Source organism: Trachypithecus francoisi, unplaced genomic scaffold (assembly GCF_009764315.1).
Source record: "Trachypithecus francoisi isolate TF-2019V2 unplaced genomic scaffold, Tfra_2.0 Lachesis_group1, whole genome shotgun sequence".
NCBI lineage: Eukaryota > Metazoa > Chordata > Mammalia > Primates > Cercopithecidae > Trachypithecus > Trachypithecus francoisi.
In genome coordinates this window covers 158,706,964-158,732,523 of record NW_022681454.1, presented here as the reverse complement: position 1 = coordinate 158,732,523, position 25,560 = coordinate 158,706,964, and the positions used below count along the sequence as shown (strand labels likewise).

General features: G+C 45.9%; 1 protein-coding gene across 4 annotated transcripts in view; it reads left to right on the top strand.

The window, feature by feature from the left end:
- Positions 1 to 4,327: 4,327 nt before the first annotated feature.
- TMEM192 (transmembrane protein 192) overlaps positions 4,328 to 25,560 on the top strand; it is a 33,327-nt gene continuing 12,094 nt past the window's right edge. The window contains exons 1-3 of one of the 4 annotated variants that reach the window (XM_033215605.1): positions 4,328 to 4,494; positions 16,806 to 16,952; positions 18,678 to 18,942. In XM_033215605.1, coding sequence (XP_033071496.1) covers positions 4,468 to 4,494; positions 16,806 to 16,952; positions 18,678 to 18,942 — 439 coding nt within the window. In that variant the 5' untranslated portion in view covers positions 4,328 to 4,467. Of the gene's footprint in view, positions 4,495 to 6,678; positions 7,028 to 16,805; positions 16,953 to 18,677; positions 18,943 to 25,560 lie in introns of those variants that run through there. The other 3 variants (XM_033215607.1, XM_033215606.1, XM_033215604.1) reach the window with 3 other exon arrangements.

Sequence of the window (25,560 nt, the reverse complement as noted above, 5' to 3'; positions counted from 1 at the left end):
TCATCATGTTCGTCAGGCTGGTCTCGAACTCCTGACCTCGTGGATCTGCAGCCTTGGCCTTCCAAAGTGCTGGGATTACAGGCGTGAGCCACCAAGCCCGGCCAAGCATAACAGATTTATTTAATCAAAGTTTTAGGTGACCCCAGAGCCTTTAGAAATAAAGACCGAGGCCGGGCGCGGTGGCTCAAGCCTGTAATCCCAGTACTTTGGGAGGCCGAGGTGGGCGGATCACGAGGTCAGGAGATCGAGACCATCCTGGCTAACCCGGTGAAACCCCGTCTCTACTAAAAAAAATACAAAAAACTAGCCGGGCGAGGTGGCGGGTGCCTGTAGTCCCAGCTACTCGGGAGGCTGAGGCAGGAGAATGGCGTGAACCCGGGAGGCGGAGCTTGCAGTGAGCTGAGATCCGGCCACTGCACTCCAGCCAGGGCGACAGAGCGAGACTCCGTCTCAAAAAAAAAAGAAATAAAGACCGAAAGACTCAGGGAAAGCTGTCTATTCTCATGCTTGGGTTTAATGAAGAATGTGCAGTTGTGTAGAAATGTGACCGAATAAAAAGGGAATGATCTAACGACAATAGACTGAGTAGGGATAAGAATTTACAAGCATCTACTTTAATGCTTAGTACCAGGGTCAGCAAGGCCTGTCTGTTCAAAAATCTTGACCTCTCTGTGTGGCATTCCTTCCTCCCAGGAGTAAGGCAGGACTCTTTCTAGAATAAAGGTCTCATGACAAGGTAGGTCACATAATTTCTTTTTTTTTTTTTTTTTTTTTTTTTTTTTTTTTGAGGCGGAGTCTCGCTCTGTCGCCCGGACTGGAGTGCAGTGGCCGGATCTCTCAGCTCACTGCAAGCTCCGCCTCCCGGGTTTACGCCATTCTCCTGCCTCAGCCTCCCGAGTAGCTGGGACTACAGGCGCCCGCCATCTCGCCCAGCTAGTTTTTTTTTTGTATTTTTAGTAGAGACGGGGTTTCACCGTGTTAGCCAGGATGGTCTCGATCTCCTGACCTCGTGATCCGCCCGTCTCGGCCTCCCAAAGTGCTGGGATTACAGGCTTGAGCCACCGCGCCCGGCCCACATAATTTCTTTATGGCCAGCTCCTACACAGAAAGGTGGGGGAACATTACAGTAATATTTCTAGTTTCTATGATGGGCCTTGGGGAAGAGGAATTCTAGTTTCCATGGCTTGCCTTGGGAGAGAAAGGGGAGCAGGAGACAGGAGGGTAGGGGAAAGTCATAGAGAAACTTTGCTTTCGAGGCCTTGCCAACGTGTCCTTCACTTCAAGTACTCAGCATATAAAAGCACTATACTTTGTGATATTATCCTCTTTTTTTGTTGTTGTTGTTGAGACAGGGTCTTGCTCTGTCACCCAGGCTGGAGTGCAGTGGCACGATCTCAGCTCACTGCAACCTCTGCCTCCCAGGTTCAAGCAATTCTCATGCCTCAGCCTCCCCGAGTGGCTGAAACTACAGGCACGCATCACCACACCTTGCTAATTTTTCTATTTTTGATAGACATGGGGTTTCACCATTTTGGCCAGGCTGCTTGCATGTTTAAACTTTTAAATCTGAAAAGAGTCTTGGTCTGTTACCCAGGCTGGAGTGCAGTGGTGCAATCTCTGACCCTGGGTTCAAACCATTCTCCTGCCTCAGCCTCCCGAGTAGCTAGGATTACAGGCGCATGCCACCATGCTGGCTAATTTCTGTATTTTTAGTAGAAATGGGGTTTCGTCATGTTGGCCAGGCTGGTCTCGAACTCTCGATGTCAAGTGATTCGCCCGCCTTGGCCTCCCAAAGTGCTGGGATTACAGGCGTGAGCCACTGCGCCTATCCAATATTATCTTATGAGCCCCAACAGTAGGAAAACAACTTCTCTCCTCCTTTCCTTATTCCTCATAAGTAAATAAATGCAAGAATCTTCACCAAAAGATCTTTAGTCATACAAAATTGAAGTGTCAGATACTTTATAAATATAATTTATTTACAGGGCTATGCTTATATAAATTGCTTTAATAGTCATTAGAGCATTATATGGGCTGAGATTTTAGTACTATTTCCCTGTGAGGACTTAAGTTTTAATTCCTGTATATTATCCATGCCTGAAGTACTATACAAATACATTGCAGGGAGGGGTACATTTTGGAGAGAGCTCCACAGAGTCCTATTCTTGCATCTAACCCATGGTTTCTGCATATATTCCCTGAGAAAGAATATGGATGACTTTTACTGGCAATTATATACTTTCCTTTAACTTTTCACGTAGACACACTAAACATGAAATAGCAAGGCAAGGTCTAGACCAAATGGTAAGACGAGATGGATCTTGTTCCCCTTCTTCCTTCTATAGAGTCACCCTTGATTTTTCAGAGAACATCCTTTCCTCCCACTCATCATTTTTCCTGGCAGTCAAGGTCTCCTACTGAAGTGCACCCCTCTGTCTGACAACCTCACTCCCCAGCTCCACCAATCTCCTTCTATTAAACTTGCAAAGTTCAGAAGTCTATTTCCTGATACCATTTCTTTCTCCTGGTTTATAGCAGGTAATCACAGATTATTCCTACCCTATAGTGTAAGCAAGCTCTTTAGCCTATCTTTTCCCTTTAGACTTTATTTTGAAAAATGTCAAACTGCAGAGGAAAAAATTTGCTGGCTGGGAGCAAATTTTATTACTAAAAATACAAAAATTAGCCAGGTGTGGTGGTGGGTACCTGTAATTCCAGCTACTTGAGAGGCTGAGGCAGGAGAATTGCTTGAACCCGGGAGATGGAGGTTGCAGTGAGCTAAGACGACACCACTGCACTCCAGCCTGGGCCACAGAGCAAGACTCTGTTTCAAAAGAAAAAAAAAATTGCTGAACTACTTACATAAGGTATTTTTAATATATTATTAAAACAATGTGTCTGGCATGGTGGCTCTTGCCTGTAATCCCAGCACTTTGGGAAGCCGAGGCAGGAGAATCAGTTGAGACCAGGAATTCAAGACCAGCCTATAGTGAGACTCTATCTTTACAAACAAAAAACAAACAAAAAATGATTATGTGTGTTAATAATGCCTTAATAAATCTGATTTAGAAAAAAATGATTAACATTTGCTTAGTGCTTTGTAGAGACAACACTGTAGAAAGAGCATTACATGCATTATTTTATTTACTAGAAAATCTCTGGCTGGGCGCAGTGGCTCATGCCTGTAATCCCAGCACTTTGGGAGGCCGAGGTGGGCAGATCACTTGAGGTCAGGGGTTCGAGACCAGCCTGGCCAACATAGTGAAACCCTGTCTTTACTAAAAATACAAAAATTAGGACTGGACACGGTGGCTCACGCCTGTAATCCCAGCACTCTGGGAGGCCGACGCGGGCGGATCTCGAGATCAGGAGATTGAGATCATCCTGGCTAACAAGGTGAAACCCTGTCTCTCCTGAAAATACAAAAAACTAGCTGGGCGTGGTGGTGCACACCTGTAGTCCCAGCTACTTGGGAGGCTGAGGCAGGGGAATCACTTGAACCCGGGAGGCGGAGGTTGCAGTGAGCCAAGATCGCGCCACTGCACTCCAGCCTGGCGACAGAGCAAGACTCCGTCTCCCCCGCCCCACCAAAAAAAGGTATGAGTACATACATTCTAACTGATATCAAAGTTCTCTCCGGGAGCTGGTAACAGAAAATTTCTTTCCTTGTTTGCTTACATTTTTGCAATCATGAACTTTTCAGAAAATGTCATTGAAGTTTTCTCTTTTTGAAATTCAATTTTAAAAGAAACAAGGGCCCAGTGGCTCACGCCTGTAATCTCAGTACTTTGAGAGGCTGAGGTGGGAGAACTGGCCTGGAGGCCAAGAGTTCGAGGCTGCCGTGAGCCACGGTCGTGCTAGGTCACTCCAGCGTGGGCGACAGAGCGAGACTCTGTCTTAATAAACAAACGCCGTAAACATTCCGAAGTGCTTTGTTTCCCATTGGATAAATCTGTAAATATGTCATGGAAATTGGAATCTTTATTCTCCTCCTGTCCCTCTGCTGGTGGAGTAGGATTTTACCGCTGGTTCTACCTAGGCGTAGAGCTGTGTCTGCAAACAAAAAAACTAGGCAAGAACGAAAAATGTTAATGTTCTTAAAATATGCAAGTGGAGCCCGAAAATAGTTAAATTATTGGACTAGGAAGGCATCCTTTAATGCCCAGGTCTCTGGGTAAGAGCTCACCAAGCGGCTGTGGCCAGAAGCCCCAGGAACCGAAGTGGTTCAGGCGGTAGGCACCACCCACAGTCCAGGTCTTCTGGGCCGGCACGCCCCTCCCACCATTTCAGCCAATCGGAGCTAAGGGGGCGGGGATGGGCCAGCCGGAGGCGGGGCGGGCGCAGGAGGGGGTGTGTCTGGGGCGGGGCCTGGCAGGTCCCAGAAGGTGGCAATTTTCGCGGCCAGAGGCTTCCAAGTCCCGGTGGAGAGGTCGGGCTGGCCGGGGCTTCGGCCTCCGGCGTCGGGAAATGGCGGCGGGGGGCAGGATGGAGGACGTGAGTGCACGGAGGTGGCGGGCGGCTGGCCCCGGAATCCCCTTTTTCCTGTGCCGGGGCGCACGGGGCGGAGACTCAGAGAGGGAAGCCACCCTTGGCGAGTGCGGCCGCGGCCGGAGGGGGCGCCGCCTGTGCCGGGGAGGCCTGGGCGCGGGGCTGTGGGAGGGCGCCGGCGCCTTTGGGATCCGCGACACGCTAACTCTGGGCTAATTTTCCTGGTGGAGGCTGGGGTGGGCTCCTAGGCGGTGGGCGCGCGGCTGCGGAGGTCCCAGGCTGGCGCCCAGCCCACGTGCGGGGTACGTCTTTGATCCCGGAACTTGCAGCTTCACGTGATGCGCGCCTGGCCTGACAGCCTTTCCTCCCCGCGAGTCTCTGGGAGCCGGGCCACTGGGTTCGGCTCGGACGCCCCAGGGGCGCAGGGGGCGAATCTCCCTTCCTAGTGGGGTCCCTTGCCTTGGCTCTAGAGGCTGTGGACTTGGAGTGACAGCGACGCTCGGGCCGGGCGCCAGCGTCCCGCAGACCTGTCGCTATCATCGCCTGGAAACTCATACGAGAGAAAAACAGTGTCATGTGCTGTTTTGCATCTAGCATGGTAGGAATGCAGAGGTTTTTAAATCTTTGATAGATTCAAACCAGATTACCAAAAAAACCAGTGGCCTAGTTTACAGCGTGTATAGTAGTACAGAATAGTAGCATAATTACAAAAATCTTGTTTCTTTGCTTCAGTATCATAAGGTGTTTTTAGGGGAAACATGTATGTATGCCCAGAATTAACTGGAATTTCCACTGGAAAGTAATAAAAGTTTTCCTCTTGAGAAAGGCAAAGTTGACAGTTACATTAAAGCACTAATTTGGGTTAATAAATTAGTAGGAATATTACTGTGATGCTATCACTGAATGAACTGCATCAGAAAAAGGAAGAGAAACACGGAACAGTTCCAGCACTACGGTAGCTTAGATTCTTGTGCAGTGACCATAGTTAAATAATCTTGATGAAATAAAGACCAAACAATTTCTAATGAAACTAGAATTTTCTATTTTTTCCAGTTGAGAAAATGGAAAATTAACTGTAAGACCTGTAAGTAGATTTGAGACTCATATATATTTAAAGCAAAATTCATTGTTTCTGAGTTTTTAAGGCTGAGCTTCATGAGCTGACAATGTATGGAAAAAAACGAATACATAAGAGGAAAATGAGAGACTCTTAGAAAAACACATGCAGTAAGTGCTTCTTGGTTGATGCTAAGCTGCTCTAGGGTTCTTGGATCTGGGGACTGGGGGCGGTCTGGGAGACTCATGCCTGTGATCCCAGCACTTTGAGAGGCTGAGGCAGGTAGATTACCTGAGGTCAGGAGTTTGAGACCAGTCTGACCAACATGGCAAAACCCCGTCTCCACTAAAAATACCAAAATTAGCCAGGTGTTGGGGGGGGGCCTGTAATCCCAGATACTGGGGAGGCAGGAGAATCCTTGAACCCAGAAGGCAGAGTTTGCAGTAAGCCAAGATCGCATCACTGCATTCCAGCCGGGGTAACAGAGCGACAGACCGAGACTCTGTCTCAAAAATAAAAATAAATAAAAATTAATTAGAGATTAATGTTTTGCCACCAACCACATATTGGAGTCACTTTAGATCTGAGTAAGTTGCCTGCTTTTGGTATTTCGTAGACATGATTTCTAGCCTTCAGGGAAAAGCTAAAAATTCTGGACCATGCCTTAGTTACAGACACTTAAATGAGTTGAGTCAAAGACTTTGTGTTAGTAAGCATTCATTGTTTGCAGGCAGTGAAACCAACTCTGACTAATTTAAGAAAAGGATTTATTTGAAAGGCTATAGGGTGAGTATATGCCAAGGCCTCTGAAAGGACCCAAACAAGGGCATCTCAAGGCATTGAAATGACAGGAGTCCTTTTCAGAGTCTACCCTGGAATGAATCTGCCTAAACCATGATCTTTCTTCTTTTTTTGTATGGAGTTTCGCCCTTGTTGCCCAGGTTGGAGTGTAATGGTGCGATCTCGGCTCACTGCAACTTCCGCCTCCCGGGGTCAAGCGATTCTCCTGCCTCAGCCTCCCAAGTAGCTGGGATTACAGGCATGCACCACCATACCTGGCTAATTTTGTATTTTTAGTAGAGACAGGGTTTCTCCATTTTGGTCAGGCTGGTCTTGAACTCCCGACCTCAGGTGATCCACCTGCCTTGACCTCCCAAAGTGCTGGGATTACAGGCGTGAGCCACTGCACCTGGCCTCATGATCTTTCTTTTACTGCTCATGGAGAGAGTTGGATTCACCCAACTGTTTTTCGTTCCATGACCACTCCTAGACCAGAGGAGGAGGAAGGGTATTGAAGGATGTTTCCACTAAGACTTAATGCAGAAGTAGACAGTGGGTCCTCAAAGGAAATAGGGTTATTGTCACAGAAGAGGGAAGAGGTACCATGTGGGCAAAAACAATGGATATATGTAGTTAATAATGGAAATGAAAAGAACATTTGGCTTCAGGAGTCCTCTTCCCTTCAGCCTTCACTTGCAGATGGTAAGTTCATAGAATGACTGGGTGCTGTTTATATGGTTATGCTGCATATTTCCTATAGGATTCATTGGAAAGTAAATACTCCTTAGTGACATAGAGAAGAACCATAGTATAGTCCCCAACTCCTTCAGTGTAGTTAGGAAAAAAAAAGATACACACATGAAAAGGAAAACAATATAAGGCAGCGTAGGAAATATTCCAAATGAGTATTATGGGCAATATGTTTTATAGGAGTTTAAAGCAGAAGGAAACCACTTAACAGGGCCAGTTTTATAGAGAACATAAACTTGGTTAAGACCTTGAAAGATGCATAGAATTCTGAAAAAGATAGGGGAGCATATTTGTAGGATTCTATGGAAAGCTCATTTAAGCGAGAGAAGAAGGTGCATGAAAGTAACATAGTAGGAGATAAAGTAGATTATTGTCTTATAGTGAAGGTTTCAATGCTAGCTTTGTTTAAATGTCCCAGGTCTGGCTGGGCACGGTGCCTCACGCCTGTAATCCCAGCACTTTGGGAGGCTGAGGTGGGCGGATCACCTGAGGTCAGGAGTTTGAGACCAGCCTGGCCAACATGGCGAAACCCAGTACCTACTAAAAATACAAAAATGACCCGGGTGTGGTGGCACATGCCTTTAATCTCAACCTGTCGGGAGGCTGAGGCAGGAGAATCGCTTGAACCTGGGAGGCAGAGGTTGCAGTGAGCCAAGATCACATCATTGCACTCCAACCTGGGCAACAAGAGTAAAATTCTGTCTCAAAAGTAAATAAATAAATAATAAATAAATAGATAAATAAAAATTTCCCAGGTCTGAAGCATACAAGGAAGTTGAGCAGTCTTTCATTCTCTCAACACACATATTGAACACTTTAGCACCTGCTATGTATCAAGTGTTAAAAGCACAAAGGACATAATATAAAAGAGTCTCTGCCCTTGTAAAGCACATTTTATTCTGACAATTTCAATGCCATGTGCTTAGTATGGTAGGTTATAATACAGATGTAACAGAGTTCAATAGGGACTTCCATTCCCAGCCAACATGGAGTAACTGGGAATAGATCTACCATTCTGCCTGAAACAACCGAAAAACTAGATATAACATATGATACAACACTTTGTGAGATACCGGACATCAGACAACGCAGGGTAAGCAATCTCAGAGATGGGAAACAAATGCTATGAACCCTATCACTGCCCCGGCTGACTGCCTTGAAAGAGTGTGCAGGCTGTGACAAGGAAGGGGGAAGGCAGGCAGAGCCCAGCAGACCTCTGAGTTGAGGATCTAGGAGACCGAAGTAACTAGAGTTCACAAGACAGAGCACCCAGAGAGGAGAGAGCTACAAAGAGGGAAACTGAAGGTCTGCAGGGGAGCCCCTACCCCCACCCCTACTAGGCATCCAGTAGAATGCTAATCAGGGCATGAGGAAGCTCTTGGAGGCCTTGTAAAGAACCACCTAAAAGGATTGGAAGGAACATTTTCTCGATACAGGGCCAAGAATACTGCCTGTTTCACCGACCAGCCAGACAGAACCCTCATAATTGACAGAGCATGTAGGTAGAGGACTCAGAAAGGTCTTGCCTCAGTAGTGGAGTATAATTAACCTTAGATGAAGCCCACCTAATTTCTTAACAGCAAGACTGTTTCTAAGTGACTTCACTGCACTCCATAACAAAGTTCACAAATATAGGAATACAGAAAATGGCCGGGCGAGGTGGCTCACGCCCGTAATCCCAGCACTTTGGGAGGCCAAGGCGGGCAGATCACGATGTCAGGAGATCGAGACCATCCTGATTAACACGGTGAAACCCTGTCTCTACTAAAAATACAAAAAATTAGCTGGGTGTGGTGACGGGCACCTGTAGTCCCAGCTACTTGGGAGGCTGAGGCAGGAGAATGGCATGAACCCGGGAGGCGGAGCTTGCAGTGAGCCAAGATCGCACCACTGCACTCCAGCCAGGGTGACAGAGCGAGACTCTGTCTCAAAAAGAAAAAAAAAGGGGGGGCCGGGCGCGGTGGCTCAAGCCTGTAATCCCAGCACTTTGGGAGGCCGAGACGGGCGGATCACGAGGTCAGGAGATGGAGACCATCCTGGCTAACACGGTGAAACCCCGTCTCTACTAAAAAATACAAAAATCTAGCCGGGTGAGGCAGCGGGCGCCTGTAGTCCCAGCTACTCGGGAGGCTGAGGCGGGAGAATGGCGTGAACCCGGGAGGCAGAGCTTGCAGTGAGCTGAGATCCGGCCACTGCACTCCAGCCCGGGCGACAGAGCGAGACTCCGTCTCAAAAAAAAAAAAAAAAAAAAAGGAATACAGAAAATGTCCAGCACCCACAGAGGTAAAATTTGCAATATCTGGCATCCAGTAAAAAATGACAAGGCATGCCAAGAGGCAGGAAACTGTGAGCTGTACTGAGTCTAGTTCAGATATGACATATGCTAGAAATAGCATGTGAACATTAAATATTATTATACATGTCTTCTATATATTTAGAAGTTAAATAGAGACGTGGAAGATACAAAGTAGACCCAGCTCAAACTTGTATAGATGAAAACTACAATGTCAGATTAAGAGTGCAGTAGGAATGGTGCTGGGGCTGGGAATGCTAAAATGGCATCACGGAGAAGGCGGTTTTGCTGGGACAAGCGTTTGACAGGTCGGGGAAGAACAAGTAGAGCTGGTGTAGAGATGGAAAGTGTTTCGTGAAAGATGGGTATCATAAGCAGCCAGCACCAGGAGGGAGGGAAATGGTGAGAGGCAAATCCTTGGCCAGACGCAGTGGCTCAGGCCTGTAATCCCAGCATGAGCTGGGAGGCCAAGGTGGGTGGATTGCTTGAGTTCAGGAGTTCAAGACCAGCCTGGGCAACATGGTGAAATCCTGTCTCTACTAAAAATACAAAAATTAGCCGAGCATTGTGGAGTGTGCTTGTGATCCCAGCTACTCATGAGGCTGAGGTAGGAGGAGCTCTTGAGCCTGGGGAGGGGGGCACAGAGGCTGCAGTGAGCCGAGATCGTGCCACTGTTCTCCAGCCTGGGTAACAGAGTGAGACCCTGTTTAAAAAAAAAAAAAAAAAAAGGTTGGGCACAGTGGCTCACACCTGTAATCCCAGCACTTTGGGAGGCTGAGGAGGGCGGATCACTTGAGGTCAGGAGTTCGAGACCAGCATGGCCAACATGACGAAACCCTGTCTCTGTTAAAAATACAAAAACTAGCTGGACAAGGTGTCAGGCGCTTGTAATTCCAGCTACTTGGGAGGCTGAGGCAGGAGAATTGTTTGAACCCAGGAGGCAGAGGTTGCAGTGAGCTGAGATCATGCTGTTGCACTCCAGCCTGGGGGACAGAGCAAGACTCTGTCTCAAAAAAAAAAGAAAAAAAGTCCTGAGAAGTAACTTGGGGACAGATTGTAAAGCGATAGACTAAGAATTTGGACTTTGTCTTGAGGATTTGGGGATTGTATTAGGATAATCCAGAGGGACAGAACCAACAGGATATATGTATATATAAAAAGGGGGTTTATTAGGGAGAATTAGCTCACAAGATTACACAGTGAAGTCCCATGATAGGCCACCTGCAAGCTGGGGAAAGGGAAGGAGATAGTGGCTCAGTCTAAGCCCCAAAGCCTCAAAACCAGGGAAGCCAACAGCACAGCCTTCAATCCGCAGCCGAAGGCCTGAGAGCCCCAGGCAAGCTGCTGGTGCAGGTTTCAGAGTCCAAAGGCGGAAGAATCTGGAGTCTGATGTCCAAAGGCAGGAAGAAAGGAAGCAAGCGTCCGACGCAGGAATGAAAGAGAGCCAGAAGACTCAGCAGGCTGCTTATACCCCTATTCTGTGCTTTGTTCTAGCTGCATTGGCAGCTGATTGGATGGTGCTCGCCCATATTGAGGGTGGGTCTTCCTCTCCCAGTCCACTGACTCAAATGTTTGGCTCCTCACACACAATACTTTACCATCCATTTGACTCCTAATAGTGACCATCACAGGGAGCTACCCAAAGTTTTTGAGGAGAGAAACAATGTTTGTCTTGGAAGAATTCTGACAGCAGTGAAAGAGATTGCCAAGACCAGGAGACTGGAAACTTCTAGTAAAAGGCCAAGAGAAATGGGAGGGCCTGGACTAAGATAGTGAAAATAGAGAGCAAATAACAGGTTTAGGAGTTAGAATAGTAATGATTTTCTCTCTTTTTTTTTTTTTTTTTTAGACGGAGTCTCGCTCTGTTGCCCAGCCTGGAGTGCAGTGGCTGGATCTCAGCTCACTGCAAGCTCCGCCTCCCGGGTTCATGCCATTCTCCTGCCTCAGCCTCCCGAGTAGCTGGGACTACAGGCGCCCGCCACCTCGCCCAGCTAGTTTTTTTGTATTTTTTAGTAGAGACGGGGTTTCACCATGTTAGCCGGGATGGTCTCGATCTCCTGACCTCGTGATCCGCCCGTCTCGGCCTCCCAAAGTGCTGGGATTACAGGCTTGAGCCACCGCGCCTGGCCTGATTTTTTCTCTTTTTATCATGCCCCAGCACTGAGTGGATAGAATGGTAATGATTATAGGGGTAGTGTCTTTGTTTGGGTTGCTATAATAAAATACAAATGGAGTAATTTACAAATACAAATGTATTGCCCACAGTTCTAGAGGACAGGAATTCCAAGATTAAGGCAGCCACAGATTCAGGAAGTCCAAGATCAAGGTGCCAAGAGCCCTGAGGAGGGGTTGCTCTCTGCTTCAAAGATGGCGCCTTCTTGCTGCATCCTCACGCAGTGGAAGGTGGAAGGGAGCTCATTTGAGCCTCTTTTATAAGGGCACTGATCTCATTTATAAGTGAGGAACCCTCATGGCTTAATTACTTCCCAAAGGAAAGCAGGGGACTATTGGGGGACACCAACATTTAGACCATAGCAAGGTGCAAGTCAAAAGTAAGTTAATAAAAAGGCCAGGAGTGATGGCTCACACCTGTAATCTTAGCACATTGGGAGTCCACTTGGGAGGATTGCTTGAGGCCAAGAGTTCAAGACCAACCTGGCCAACATAGCGAGACCCTGTTGATTTTTATTTTAAAATTTAAAAAATATTAAAAAGAGAAAAGAGTTAATAAATAATACTGGCTAAGACTTATTGAAAGCTCTCTGTGCCGGGCGCGGTGGCTCAAGCCTGTAATCCCAGCACTTTGGGAGGCCGAGACGGGCGGATCACGAGGTCAGGAGATCGAGACCATCCTGGCTAACACGGTGAAACCTCGTCTCTACTAAAAGAATACAAAAAAACTAGCCGGGCGAGGTAGCGGGCGCCTGTAGTCCCAGCTACTCGGGAGGCTGAGGCAGGAGAATAGCGTAAACCCGGGAGGCGGAGCTTGCAGTGAGCTGAGATCCGGCCATTGCACTCCAGCCTGGGTGGCAGAGCGAGACTCCGTCTCAAAAAAAAAAAAAAAAGAAAGCTCTCTGTGTGTCAGGCAGTGTTATGAGGACTTGCATGTGCAGTGACTCATTTAGTATTCCTGACAGCTACAAAGCAGGTGCTATTGTTAGTCTCCTTTTTAGATGGGGAAACTGAGGCATGAGAGGTGAAGTAACTTGCTCTCAGCTAGACAGCAGTAGAACTTGTGCTTGAATCCAGGCAGTTTGCCCTTAGGAGCCTGCCCTTAACCAAAGCTCTTACTGCCTTTAGTCACAGTTGATCCCCTGTATGTCCTGATAATCTCTTCTGATTAGCCCAGGTCTTTGATGATGATCATAATTGAGTTAGAAAATACTGCGGAGACAGGTTTGCGGCACTCATTCATTCATCTAGCAAATGTTTGCTGAGTGACAACCATGAGACAATGTTGAGTGCTGGGATTACAAAGGCAAGAGGTGTAAAGTTAATGGGTCCAATGAAGTCTAGTGAGGAAGAGATAAGTAAGAGACCATCACAGGATACTGTGATAGAAGAGGCAAGCACAGAATGCTTTGAAAAACATGGAGGTGGCGCAGTCCAGATTAGGGGTATCCAGAAAGGCCATGTGGTGGGAATTGCCCCTTCCGAGCATGAAAGAATGCATAGACGTTAGCTAAGGGAAGAGTAGATCTCAAGGCTCCAACATCTGCTGACTGAGAATGAGCTAGAGGCAGAGGGGTCATCAAGAGAACAGGAGTAATCTGAACCGTACCATGAGTTATGGTAAACTAAACAGGAAGCAGTCTAGGCATTGAATAAAAGAGTTAGCCAGGCATGGTGGCTCATGCCTGTAATCCCAGCACTTTGGGAGGCCAAGGCAGATGGATCACCTGAGGTCGGGAGTTCGAGACCAGTTTGGCTAACATGGCGAAACCCCATCTCTACTAAAAATACAAAAATTAGCCGGGCATGGTGGCGCTTGCCTTTAATCCTAGCTACTCAGGAGGCTGAGACAGGAGAATCACTTGAACCCAGGAGGCAGAAGTTGCAATGAGCTGAGATTGAGCCAGTGCACTCCAGCCTGGGCGACAGAGCAAGACTCCATCTCAAAAAAAAAAAAAAACTAAACAAACCAAACAACAACAACGAAAACAGTTGCAGAACAGTATTGAATACCTGCTACTAATCGAGGCGCCCACTCCAGAGCTAGTTTACACCCCAGATTACTGTCCTTATCTTTGTAATCTTTGCAACCAACAGCCATCCCTTACATAATTGTTCCTGCTCCCTACTTCTTCCAGAATAAAGAGCTCTCATTCTATGTAGCCAAATCCTATTCGTGAATCCTTCATTTCCGTCTCATTGTAGTGCAATTAACTGAACTGAATTTTTTGTCATTGTCTTCTGTGCTTTTCATTTGCTGACTTATGATGTACTTCCCATGCACCATATTCTTTTTTCTTTTTTTTTTAACATGTGGTGAGAACACTTAAGATCTACACTCTTAGCAAATTAAAAGTATATACAATGTAGTATATATCCATATTTTTAAGATGAAGTCTTGCTCTGTTGCGCAGGCTGGAGTGCAGTGGCGCAATCTCGGCTCACTGCAACCTCCACCTCCTGGGTCCAAGCGATTCTCCTGCCTCAGCCTCCCGAGCAGCTGGAATTACAGGCGCGTGCTACCACGCCTGGCTAATTTTTTTATATTTTTAGTAGAGACAGGGTTTTACCATGTTGGCCAGGCTGGTCTCGAACTCCTGACCTCAGGTGATCCGCCCACCTCAGCCTCCCAAAGTGCTGGGATTACAGGCATAAGCCACTTCCCCTAGCCCTACAATGCAGTATTGTTAACTATAATTGCTATGCTGTCATTAGATCTCTGTGCACTATATTCTATTGTGTATTATCATATTGTTGTTTAGTTCTTCATGTCTTTGTCTCTTACCTCCCCCAATGAAAATGTAATCACATTATATTCTTTTACCCCAGGCACAGTGTTACACATAATAGTTTATAGTAAGGGTCTGAGATTGAGAGATTGTTGTGGTTCATTTTCATGCAGCAGAGACCTGGAAGAACTGTTCCTGTCAAAACCATACCTTTAAACGTGACTTGCTGAAATTTTTAGGTGACAGCCTCCACGCACTAAGTCTTTGTTGGGTACTTTGGTGACATTACAACTCTAGTTGCTTTCACTGAGAATCTGGTATCTACAAACTAAGTTTCCTCAAAGGCCAATCCGGGTGATCCATTTCCATTCTATTTCTATCATAATGGAAAGTTTGTTTTAAGAACTCTTAATAAAGCATCTATCAACTTTTCAAAATGTTGTGGAACCACCAGAGACAGTTTAAGAACTGCAGCTCTTGGGCAGCGGGTCCAGGAAAGAAATGGGGGGATGTAGATCAGAGGATACAAAGTAGCAGATATGCAGGATGAGCAAGTCTACTGGAGTTATGTACAACATGAGGACTATAGGGAATGAAATTGTACTGTATGTGGGATCCATGCTTAGCGAGTAGACTTTAGCTGCTGTTGCCACAAACACAAATAGTGGATAACCATGTGAGATGTTGGATGTGTTAATTTGTTCCACTATAGTAACCTTTTTACTCTCTGTATGTATCCCATAATGTGTTATATACCTTAAATAGACATAATAAAACTTATTTTAAAAATTGTAACTGGACTGGGTGCAGTGGCTCACACCTGTAATCCCAGCACTTTGTGAGGCCGAGGCAGGGGAATCACTTGAGGTCAGGAGTTCAAGACCAGCCTGGCCAACATGATGAAACCCTATCTACTAAAAATACAAAAAAATTAGCTGACTGTGGTGGCAGGTGCCTGTAATCCCAGCTACTCAGGAGGCTGAGGCAGGAGAATCACTTGAACCTGGAAGATGGAGGTTGCAGTGAGCTGAGATTACACCACTGCACTCCAACCTGGGCAACAAAGTAAGACTTCGTCTAAAAAAAAAAAAAAAGATTGCAACTGTATGTAATTATTTCAACAATATAGGTAATGTTAAATAAATCAATATGTATGTTTTTAAGGCTTGAAGAGAAATGATTTGCTTAAATCTCATTACATATTACCTTGTTTATGAGATGAAGATATAATTAAGATTTCCTCTACCCATTTTAAAACTTGTTTTACCAAGATGTAGATAGTAGTTATTTATAGGAGAGTATTTTTTTAAATTGGCTTTAGGCTGGGTGTAGTGTCTCGCACTTGTAATCCCAGCAATTTGGGAGGCTAAGATGGAAGGATCACTTGCAGCCAAGAGTTCAAGACCAGCCTGGGGCCGGGCGCTGTGACTGATACCTGTAATCCCACCACTTTGGGAGGCTGAGGTGGGTGGATGACATGAGGTCAGGAGTTTGAGACCAGCCTGGCCAACATAGTGAAACCCTGTCTCTACTAAAAATACAAAAATTAGCAGGGTGTGTGGCTCATGCTTGTAATCTCAGCACTTTGGGAGACCGAAGCGGGCAGATCACCTAAGGTTGGGAATTTGCAACCAGCCTGACCAACATGGAGAAACCCTGTCTCTACTAAAAATAAAAAATAAACCGGGCGTGGTGGCGCATGCCTGTAATCCCAGCTACCCAGGAGGCTGAGGCAGGAGAATCGCTTGAACCCAGGAGGCGGAGGTTGCAGTGAGCCAAGATTGTGCTACTGTACTCCAGCCTGGGCAACAAGAGGGAAACTCCGTCTCAAAAAAAAAAAAAAAATTAGCTGGGTGTGGTGGTGCACACCTGTAGTCCCAGCTACTCAGGAGGTTGAGGCAGGAGAATTGCTCGAACCTGGGAGGCAGAGGTTGCAGTGAGCCCAGATTGTGCCACTGCACTCCAGCCTGGGTGACAGAGTGAGACACTATCTCAAAAACAAAAAACAAAACACAAACAAACAAGACCAGCCTGGGCAACATAGCGAGACCGTGTCTCTACAATTTTTTAAAAATTAATTAATTTTAAAAAATTGGATTCAGGGGCCGGGCGCGGTGGCTCAAGCCTGTAATCCCAGCACTTTGGGAGGCCGAGGCGGGTGGATCACGAGGTCAGGAGATCGAGACCCTCCTGGCTAACACGGTGAAACCCCGTCTCTACTAAAAATACAAAAAACTAGCCGGGCGCGGCAGCGGGTGCCTGTAGTCCCAGCTACTCGGAGGCTGAGGCGGGAGAATGGCGGGAACCCGGGAGGCGGAGCTTGCAGTGAGCCGAGATCGCGCCACTGCACTCCAGCCTGGGCGACACAGCGAGACTCCGCTCTCAAAAAAAAAAAAAATTGGATTCAGGGAGGGAATGTGTTCTCTTGCCTGTAATTTGTGTATGGTTTAAAAGTTTTATAGTTTAGTAGATTTGTCTTAGAAACATAATCTAGAAAGTGGTGATTATAGCTTGCTTCTGTTTTTCTGCACCCCAGGGTTCCTTGGATATCACCCAGAGTATTGAAGACGACCCACTTCTGGATGCCCAGCTTCTCCCACATCACTCATTACAAGCTCACTTTAGACCTCGATTCCATCCTCTTCCTACGGTCATCATAGTGAATCTTCTGTGGTTTATTCATGTAAGTTGGCTGGAAGAAGGGGACCTATCCAGAGGTGATGTTTGTAAAAATTATACAAGTGTTTCAGAGGGCAGTTGTGCTGTATCTATCAACATTTAAAACGTAGGGCACATGTTTTTAGGATATCCTGAGGGCTGTATCATGGGCAAAAAAAAAAAAGTACATACACTTTTACTTACATCTTCAAATAATTCATTGTGGATATTATTTGCATACATGTAAAGATATTGTTGATAATAGCCATGTTGTCTATCATATCAAGAGACTACAAACTACTTGGCATCCAGAGGACACAGTGTGTCCCATTCGTATAAGGAAATGCTATGCAACTGTTAAGAATGGGGTAGACAGGTATACAGTGTATTAACATAGAATAGCCTTCATGATTACATTGTCGAGTGACAAAAAATCAAGTTTTCAACCTTTTGTACAGAATGTTCCTATTTGTAGTTTTTAAAAGGGAGTTGAGAGGGCTGGTGTGCACTTGTTTTCCTGTATATAATAGATATTTCCAGAAGCATTCATGGACCTAGTTGCCTCTGAAATGAGGACTGAGGGTCTTGGTGGAAGAGACACTAATATAATTTACTGTTTACTTTTGAATACTGCTTGATTTTTTAACCATGTGCATGTATTACTTTTTTAGTTACAAAAAAGATGCAGAAAAGTCTACATATGTTGACACAGGAATTTATCAATTTACTTTTACCTAGGGAATAATGTTTCAGCAGACAAATCAAGTTGCAGTGGAATAATATGTGCAATTTTTGTATGATGACAAAATTACAAATATCTGGAGTTTATAAAAGCACATATGCGAAAAGTCTTATCACAGGCCTCACTGGTGGTGACTTCGCTGCCAGTCTGTTTAATCAGTTCCTCCATTTCAATTATTGCAGTCGGAAGCACTGGGGGTTATGGTTGTTCTCTGCTGCAGTGTGAAAAATTAAGAGGGCTCATTCTCACCACTCCTTGAGTATTTATGAGGACTGTGAATGGAGCTGATTGACTTGCTCAGCCTTTGCTCAGCCTCCTACTGATAGGTTTGCCTGTCTGCGCGGACCATTTCCCCCAGTACATTTCCTAGCTTCCCCTGCAGCTGGGATTCCTGTCCAGCGAAGCGCACTGTGGGAGTCTTGAGTTCAGAACTGAATCACTGGGGAGAGAGGTGGTATCCCCTTTCCTTGAGGGAACTAGTAGCTGTGGTGTGGCTCCACCATGGCTTCCTGATCCCCAGATCCCAGCTGAAGTGCTTTCTTCTTGGTACCACCATGTGCAGGGGTGACCTTGTGGTTTCCAGATGGTGACTTCTTTTTCTTCTTTCCTTTTACTTTTTGTGTAACATACTCTGTACCAGCCTGGGTACCATAGCAAGAACCTGTCTCTATAAAAATTTTTTTTAAATTGTCCAGGTGTGGTGCCATGGGCCTGTAGTTCCAGCTACTCCAGAGACTGAGGTAGGAGGATTTCTTGAGCCCAGGAGGTTGAGGCTGCAGTGAGCAGAGATGATACCACTGTACTCCAGCCTGGGCAACAGGGCACGACTGTATCTCACACAGAGAACAAAAATACATTTAAACAAAACAAAATGAAAATACATTTAAAAACTCATTTATAAAAATGGATAGGGGAAGCTGTAGGTATAAGAATGTATGCTGGGATGGTAGTTATTGCTTCCTAGTTACAAATATTGAATATTAATCTTTCTACTCTCCTTTCCCTCAGCTTGTGTTTGTTATTTTAGCATTTTTAACAGGTGTGCTTTGTTCTTATCCTAATCCAAATGAGGACAAGTGCCCAGGAAATTACACAAACCCACTGAAAGTTCAGACGGTTATAATCCTTGGGAAAGTTATTTTGTGGATTCTCCATTTACTCCTTGAATGCTACATCCAGTATCACCACAGCAAAATCAGAAACCGAGGCTATAACTTGATCTACCGATCGACAAGGCATCTCAAGAGACTTGCGTTAATGATACACTCCTCTGGTACGTCCCAGTTTTCTCTCAGCTACTTGGATGCTTGAGGGACAAAAATGACAGCAGAAAGAATATGTGAAGTTTGATTTTAGAATCAAATATATTCTCTCATTTTTGTAAGGGTTATGTGTGTTCTAACCACTAAAATTTGGATCACCTTAATGTCTTAAAGCTTTTCTTGGCGGGGCGCGGTGGCTCACGCTTGTAATCCCAGCACTTTGGGATGCTGAGGAAGGCAGATCATGAGGTCAGGAGATCGAGACCAGCCTGGCCAACATGGTGAAACCCGGTCTCTACCAAAAATGCAAAAATTAACTGGGCATGGTGGCACGTGCCTGTAATCCCAGCTACTCAGGAGGCTGAGGCAGGAGAATCACTTGAACCAGGGAGTCAGAGGTTGCAGTGAGCCAAGATTGTGCCACTGTACTCCAGCCTGGCAACACAGTGTGACTCCATCTCAAAAAAAAAAAAAAAGCTTTTCTTATGAAATATACAGCCTTAATTTTCATTTGAATCTGTTATTTGTTATGAACATGGTATCCTCATAGCATGTGTGAAATGTGGAATTATACCCTCTTTTGTTATCAGGTGGTTTACTCATAAAGATAGAAATGCTGTTGCTATTTGATATTTCTGAGGATAGGGAGAGGGAATTTTTTAATTTAATTTTATTTTTTCTGAGATGGGGCCTTGCTCTGTCACCCAGGCTGAAAGGCAGCACCTTCATGGCTCACTATAGCCTGGAATTCCTGGGCTTAAGCCCTTCTACCTCAGCTTCCTGAGTAGCTGAGACTACAGGTGCGTGCCACCACACCCAGCTAATTTTTTTTGTGTTTTTTTTGTTTTGTTTTTGTTTTTTTTGGTTTTGTTTTTTTTGAGATGGAGTCTTGCTCTGTTACCCAGGCTGGAGTACAGTGGCCGGATCTCAGCTCACTGCAAGCTCCGCCTCCCAGGTTTACACCATTCTCCTGCCTCAGCCTCCCGAGTAGCTGGGACTACAGGCGCTGCCACCTCGCCCAGCTAGTTTTTTGTATTTTTTAGTAGAGACAGGGTTTCACTGTGTTAGCCAGGACGGTCTCAATCTCCTAACCTCATGATCCGCCTGTCTCGGTCTCCCAAAGTACTGGGATTACAGACTTGAGCCACCGCGCCCGGCCCAAGTTAAGTTTAAAAAAAAAAAAAAAAAAAAATTGGCTGGGCATGGTGGCTCATGCCTATAATCCCAGCACTTTGGGAGGCCAAGGTGGGTGGATTCCCTGAGGTCAGGAGTTCGAGACCAGCCTGGCCAACATGGTGAAACCCTGTCTCTACTAAAAATACAAAAATTAGCTGAATGTGGTGGCGGGCGCCTATAATCCCAACTACTTGGGAGGCTGAGGCGGGGGAATTGCTTGAATCCCAGAGGCGGAGGTTGCAGTGAGCTGAGATCGTACCATTGCACTCCAGCCTGGGTAACAAGAGCGAAACTCCGTCTGAAAGAAATTAAGGAAGGGCACGGTGGCTCATGCTGTTAATGCCAGCACTTCAGCACTTTGGGAGACTGAGGCGGGAGGATTACTTGAGGTCAGGAGTTTGAGACCAGCATGGTCAACATGGTGAAACCCCATCTCTACTAAAAATATAAACATTAGCTGGGTGTGGTGGGAGGCACCTGTAATCCCAGCTACTTGGGAGGCTGAGAATTGCTTGAACCCAGGAAGTGGAGGCTTGCCTTAAGCTGAGATCATGCCACTCCAACCTGGGTGACAGAGTGAGACTCCATCTCTAAATAAACAAACAAATAAATAAATCTCCATCTCAAAATAAATAAATAAAATAAAATAAAAATAAATAAATTAGTCATGTGTAGTGGCCTGTGCCTGTAATCCTAGCTACTTGGGAGGCTGAGGTGGGAGGATCCACTTGAGCCTAGGAGTTTGAGGCTGCAGTGAGCTATGAGTATGCACCACACTCCAGCCTAGGTGAAAGAGTGATACCCTCCTCTATAAAAAAAGACAAAAAAATTGAATCAAATTAAAGATTTTTCTCCAAAAAAAAAAAAAGACTCTACAGAATTTAACTTTTATTTTTCTTCTGTTCTGTTAGTGCATTTTCTTAAAGGGCAAACTGCAAGTTCATCTACTCAGTGAAATTCTCAGTGGAAGCTGCAGGGCTATGCTATAACAGGGCTAAGCAGTTTATAGAGATGGGTGATCTTGACCGCTCTTGAAGTGGGAGCATGTATCGCTCCCTGCCGCTTGTGAGAACGAGCTTGAGAATGTTCAGCTGTGGATGTGCAGCACTCTCTTTTGGCCAGAAGATGTCAGGGTAACACAAAGACTAAAAACAAAAAGAAAAAAGCTTATTTTTAAACTACAAAAGATCTTATATGATCTGTGACCAAAATAATATTCAGTTTCTCAAGTGATGGTCTGGAAATAGTATTTTTGAAGCTCACAAAGAGATTGTTTGATCTTTACCTTTCCAAAATCTGCCTTTCAAATTCTTGTTAAACGTGTGAGCTGTGATCATAATCTGTTTCTGAACACTTGGACCTTTAGAATCACAGGTGATGTCACGTTTATGTGGCTCATGTGAAACCCAGAAAATCAAAAGGAATGAAGCAGGTACTTATTTTATTTTTTAAAATATTTTTTCTTATTTGCAAAGAAAAAAAATAACAAGATAAATCTATGGAGATGTAGGACTTAAAGATAACAGTACTGATAATATTAACTTCAGTCTGATATATTTTGTTGTTTTCCAGAGAAGAAAAAAAATTATTTACTTTTGGGTAGAGATGGGAGAAAGGGCTTAGCTTTCCTACCAAGTGAAAATATTTACCTGATTTATCTGTTCTCCTTCCTTAGATCCATATATATATATTTTTTTTTTTTTTTTTTGAGATGGGGAGTCTTGCTCTGTTGTCCAGGCTGGAGTGCAGTGGTGTGAACTCAGCTCACTGCAACCTCTGCCTCCCAGGTTCAACTGATTCTCCTGCCTCAGCCTCCCCAGGCTGGACTACAGTCATGCACCACCATGCACAGCAAATTTTTGTATTTCTAGTAGAGACAAGGCTTCACCGTGTTGGCCAGGCGGGTCTCGAACTCCTGACCTCAGGTGATCCACTCACCTCAGCCTCCCATAGTGCTGGCATTACAGACATGAGCTACTGTGCCCGTCCTAATAATATTTGAGTTCAAAATGTATTTGGGCCAGGTGTGGTGGCTCACACCTGTAAAACCAGCACTTTGGGAGGTCAAGGCAGGCAGATCACCTGATGTCAGGAGTCCGAGACAGGCCTGGCTAACATGGTGAAACTCCGTCTGTACTAAAAATACAAAAAAAAAAAAAAATTAGCTGGGCATGACTAGGGGTGGTCGTGGGTGCCTATAATCCCAGCTACTCAGGAGGCTGAGGCAGGAGAATTGCTTGAACCTGGGAGGTGGAGGTTGCAGTGAGTGAAGATGGCGCCATTGCATTCCAGCCTGAGCGACAGAGTGAGACTCCATCTTAAAATAAAATAAAATAAAACATCAATTATATTATTAGTTACAGAGCCAAGTTGCATATTTGGGGCTTTTTTCACATTGAAATGAAAACTCTGGGCCGGGCGCGGTGGCTCAAGCCTGTAATCCCAGCACTTTGGGAGGCCGAGACGGGTGGATCACGAGGTCAGGAGATCGAGACCATCCTGGTCTACACGGTGAAACCCCGTCTCTACTAAAAAATACAAAAAAAAAAAAAAAGAAAACTCGGTCCTTCCCTGAAAATAGTAATTTTCAACCCATCACATGGGTCTAGTCGAACAGTCTCTCTAGGGCCTCAAAGTATGAAGCCAGAGGCTGAGGACATGCCAAAGTGCAGTTCAAGGGAACTGCTCTTAAAGGTAAATTCTGGAAGGAGTTCTCGGCAGGAATTGTAGGACCCGAGGGCATAGTGATTGTGTCCTTCCTGCTCACCTTTAGTTCTCAGAGGCCCACATTCTTCGGGAGGGCCCGAGACTTGTCTTAGTTGACTTGTAGAAATGCCTGCTGGAGTCCTCACTGATATCTGGGCCTGGTGCCCTGGGGTGAGCCGGAGCAGCTAGGTCTCTCCTATAGCATAGCATCTGACTTCAAGTCCCCTGTGAGTTTTGTTTGGAGGAGGGGCTGCATAGCATGTGCCTGGAATTGAAAATCAGAATTCTTGTTTTAATACTAATGATATATAGCATTTACTACATGTCTGCTTAGGCATTGTTAGTTCATTGCTTCCTACCAGAACCCTGTGTGATAAGCATTATTTCTCCCGTTTTACAGTGGAGGAGTCCAGGTCTGGGTGAGATCATGGGTTTCGTTTCTAGGAGGCAGCAGATCCTACACTGGAGCCCAGGCGTGGTAGCTCTCAGTTTCTGGTCATTACAGGACCGCCCAGCCCACAGGAACTTATTTCTTCCAAATATTCTTTTTTTTGGGGGGGGGGGATGGAGTCTCGCTCTGTCGCCCAGGCTGGAGTGCAGTGGCACGATCTTAGCTCAGTGCAAGCTCCGCTTCCCAGGTTCGTGCCATCCTCCTGCCTCAGCCTCCGAGTTAGCCTCCGAGTAGGTGGGGGACTACAGGCACCCACCACCACACCTGGCTAATTGTTTGTATTTTTGGTAGAGACAGTGTTTCACCGTGTTAGCCAGGATGGTCTTGATCTCCTGACCTTGTGATCCACCCGCCTTGGCCTCCCAAAGTGCTGGGATTACAGGCGTGAACCACTGTGTCCAGCCTCAAATATTCTTAATGAATAGCAAACATTAACCTTAGAATCTTTTTTTTTTTTTTTTTTGAGACTGAGTTTCGCTCTTGTTGCCCAGGCTGGAGTGCAGTGGTGCCATCTTGGCTCACTGCAGCCTCCACTTCCTCGGTTCAAGCAGTTCTTCTGCCTCAGCTTCCCGAGTGGCTGGGATTACAAGTATGCACTACCACTCCCAGCTAATTTTGTATTTTTAGTAGAGACGGGGTTTCACCATGTTGGTCAGGCTGGTCTTGAACTCCCAACCTCAAGGGATCCACCTGCCTTGACCTCCCAAAGTGTTGGGATTACAGGCGTGAGCCACTGCACCTGCCTAGGATCTTTGTTTTTTTGGTTTTTTGGTTTTTTTTTGAGAAAGAGTCTCGCTGTGTCGCCCAGGCTGGAGTGCAATGGCAGGATCTCAGCTCACCGCACCCGCTGCCTCCCCGGTTCAAGCGATTCTTCTGCCTCAGCCTCCCAAGTAGCTGGGATTACAGGCATGTGCCACCACACCCAGCTAATTTTGTATTTTTAGTAGAGATGGGGTTTCTCCATGTTGGTCAGGCTGGTCTCGAACTTTTGACCTCAGGAGCCACCGCCAGCCTAGAATCTTTTTAAAATGGTGAGTGACGTAAAACAAAAAACATTTAGACTGTATCTATGGTTATAAAACCATTTAAAAAACACTAAACTAGGCCGGGCTCGGTAGCTCACTCCTGTAATCCCAGCACTTTGGGAGGCCAAGGCAGGCGGGTCACTTGAGGCCAGGGGTTCCAGACCAGCCTGGCCAACATGGTGAAAACCTGTCTCTGTTAAAAATACAAAAATTAGCCGGGCGCGGTGGCTCAAGCCTGTAATCCCAGCACTTTGGGAGGCCAAGACAGGCGGATCACGAGGTCAGGAGATCGAGACCATCCTGGCTAACATGGTGAAACCCCGTCTCTACTAAAAAATACAAAAAACTAGCCGGGCGACGTGGCGGGCGCCTGTAGTCCCAGCTGCTTGGGAGGCTGAGGCAGGAGAATGGCGTAAACCCAGGAGGCGGAGCTTGCAGTGAGCTGAAACCCGGCCACTGCACTCCAGCCTGGGCGGCAGAGCGAGACTCTGTCTCAAAAAAAAAAAAAAAAAAAAAAAATTAGGCCAGGTGCCATGGCTCATGCCTGTAATCCCAGCACTTTGGGAGGCCGAGGTGGGCGGATCACCTGAGGTCAGGAGTTCGAGACCAGTCTGGCCAACATGGTGAAACTCCATCTCTACTAAAAATACAAAAAATTAGCCAGGTATGGTGGCTGGTATCTGTAATCTCAGCTACTCAGGAGGCTGAAACAGAAGAATCTCTTGAACCTGGGAGGCGGAGGTTACAGTAAGCTGAGATCGCGCCATTGCACTCCCGCCTGGGCAACAAGAGCAAAACTCCAACTCAAAAAAAAACAAAACAAATACAAAAATTAGCTGGGCATGGTGGCGTGGCAGGCGCCTGTAATTCCAGCTACTAGGGAGGCCAAGGATCGCTTGAACTGGGGAGGCAGAGGTTACAGTGAGCTGAGATCTCACCAGCCTGAGCAACAGAGTAAGACGCTGTCTCAAAAAAAAAAAAAGACACCAGCTATTAGACTATTACTATAGAACTGGAGAGTGTATTTGGTTAGCACAAAACTGGTAAGGAGGTTGATGTCGTAACCCAGAGGTGAAGTTACTTTTGTCTGAACTAAGATATTATATGGGATGGTCTTCTTCAAGGAGGGTACTTGTGTAATGTCCACAGCACATACCATTATAAGGAATGTTTTATTTCAGTATTGCTGTCCCACCAGACTGTGAACTTGCTGGTACATAGGATTTGCCCAGTACTTTTAAAATCCTTTGAAAACTTTTCATTTCTCTGCA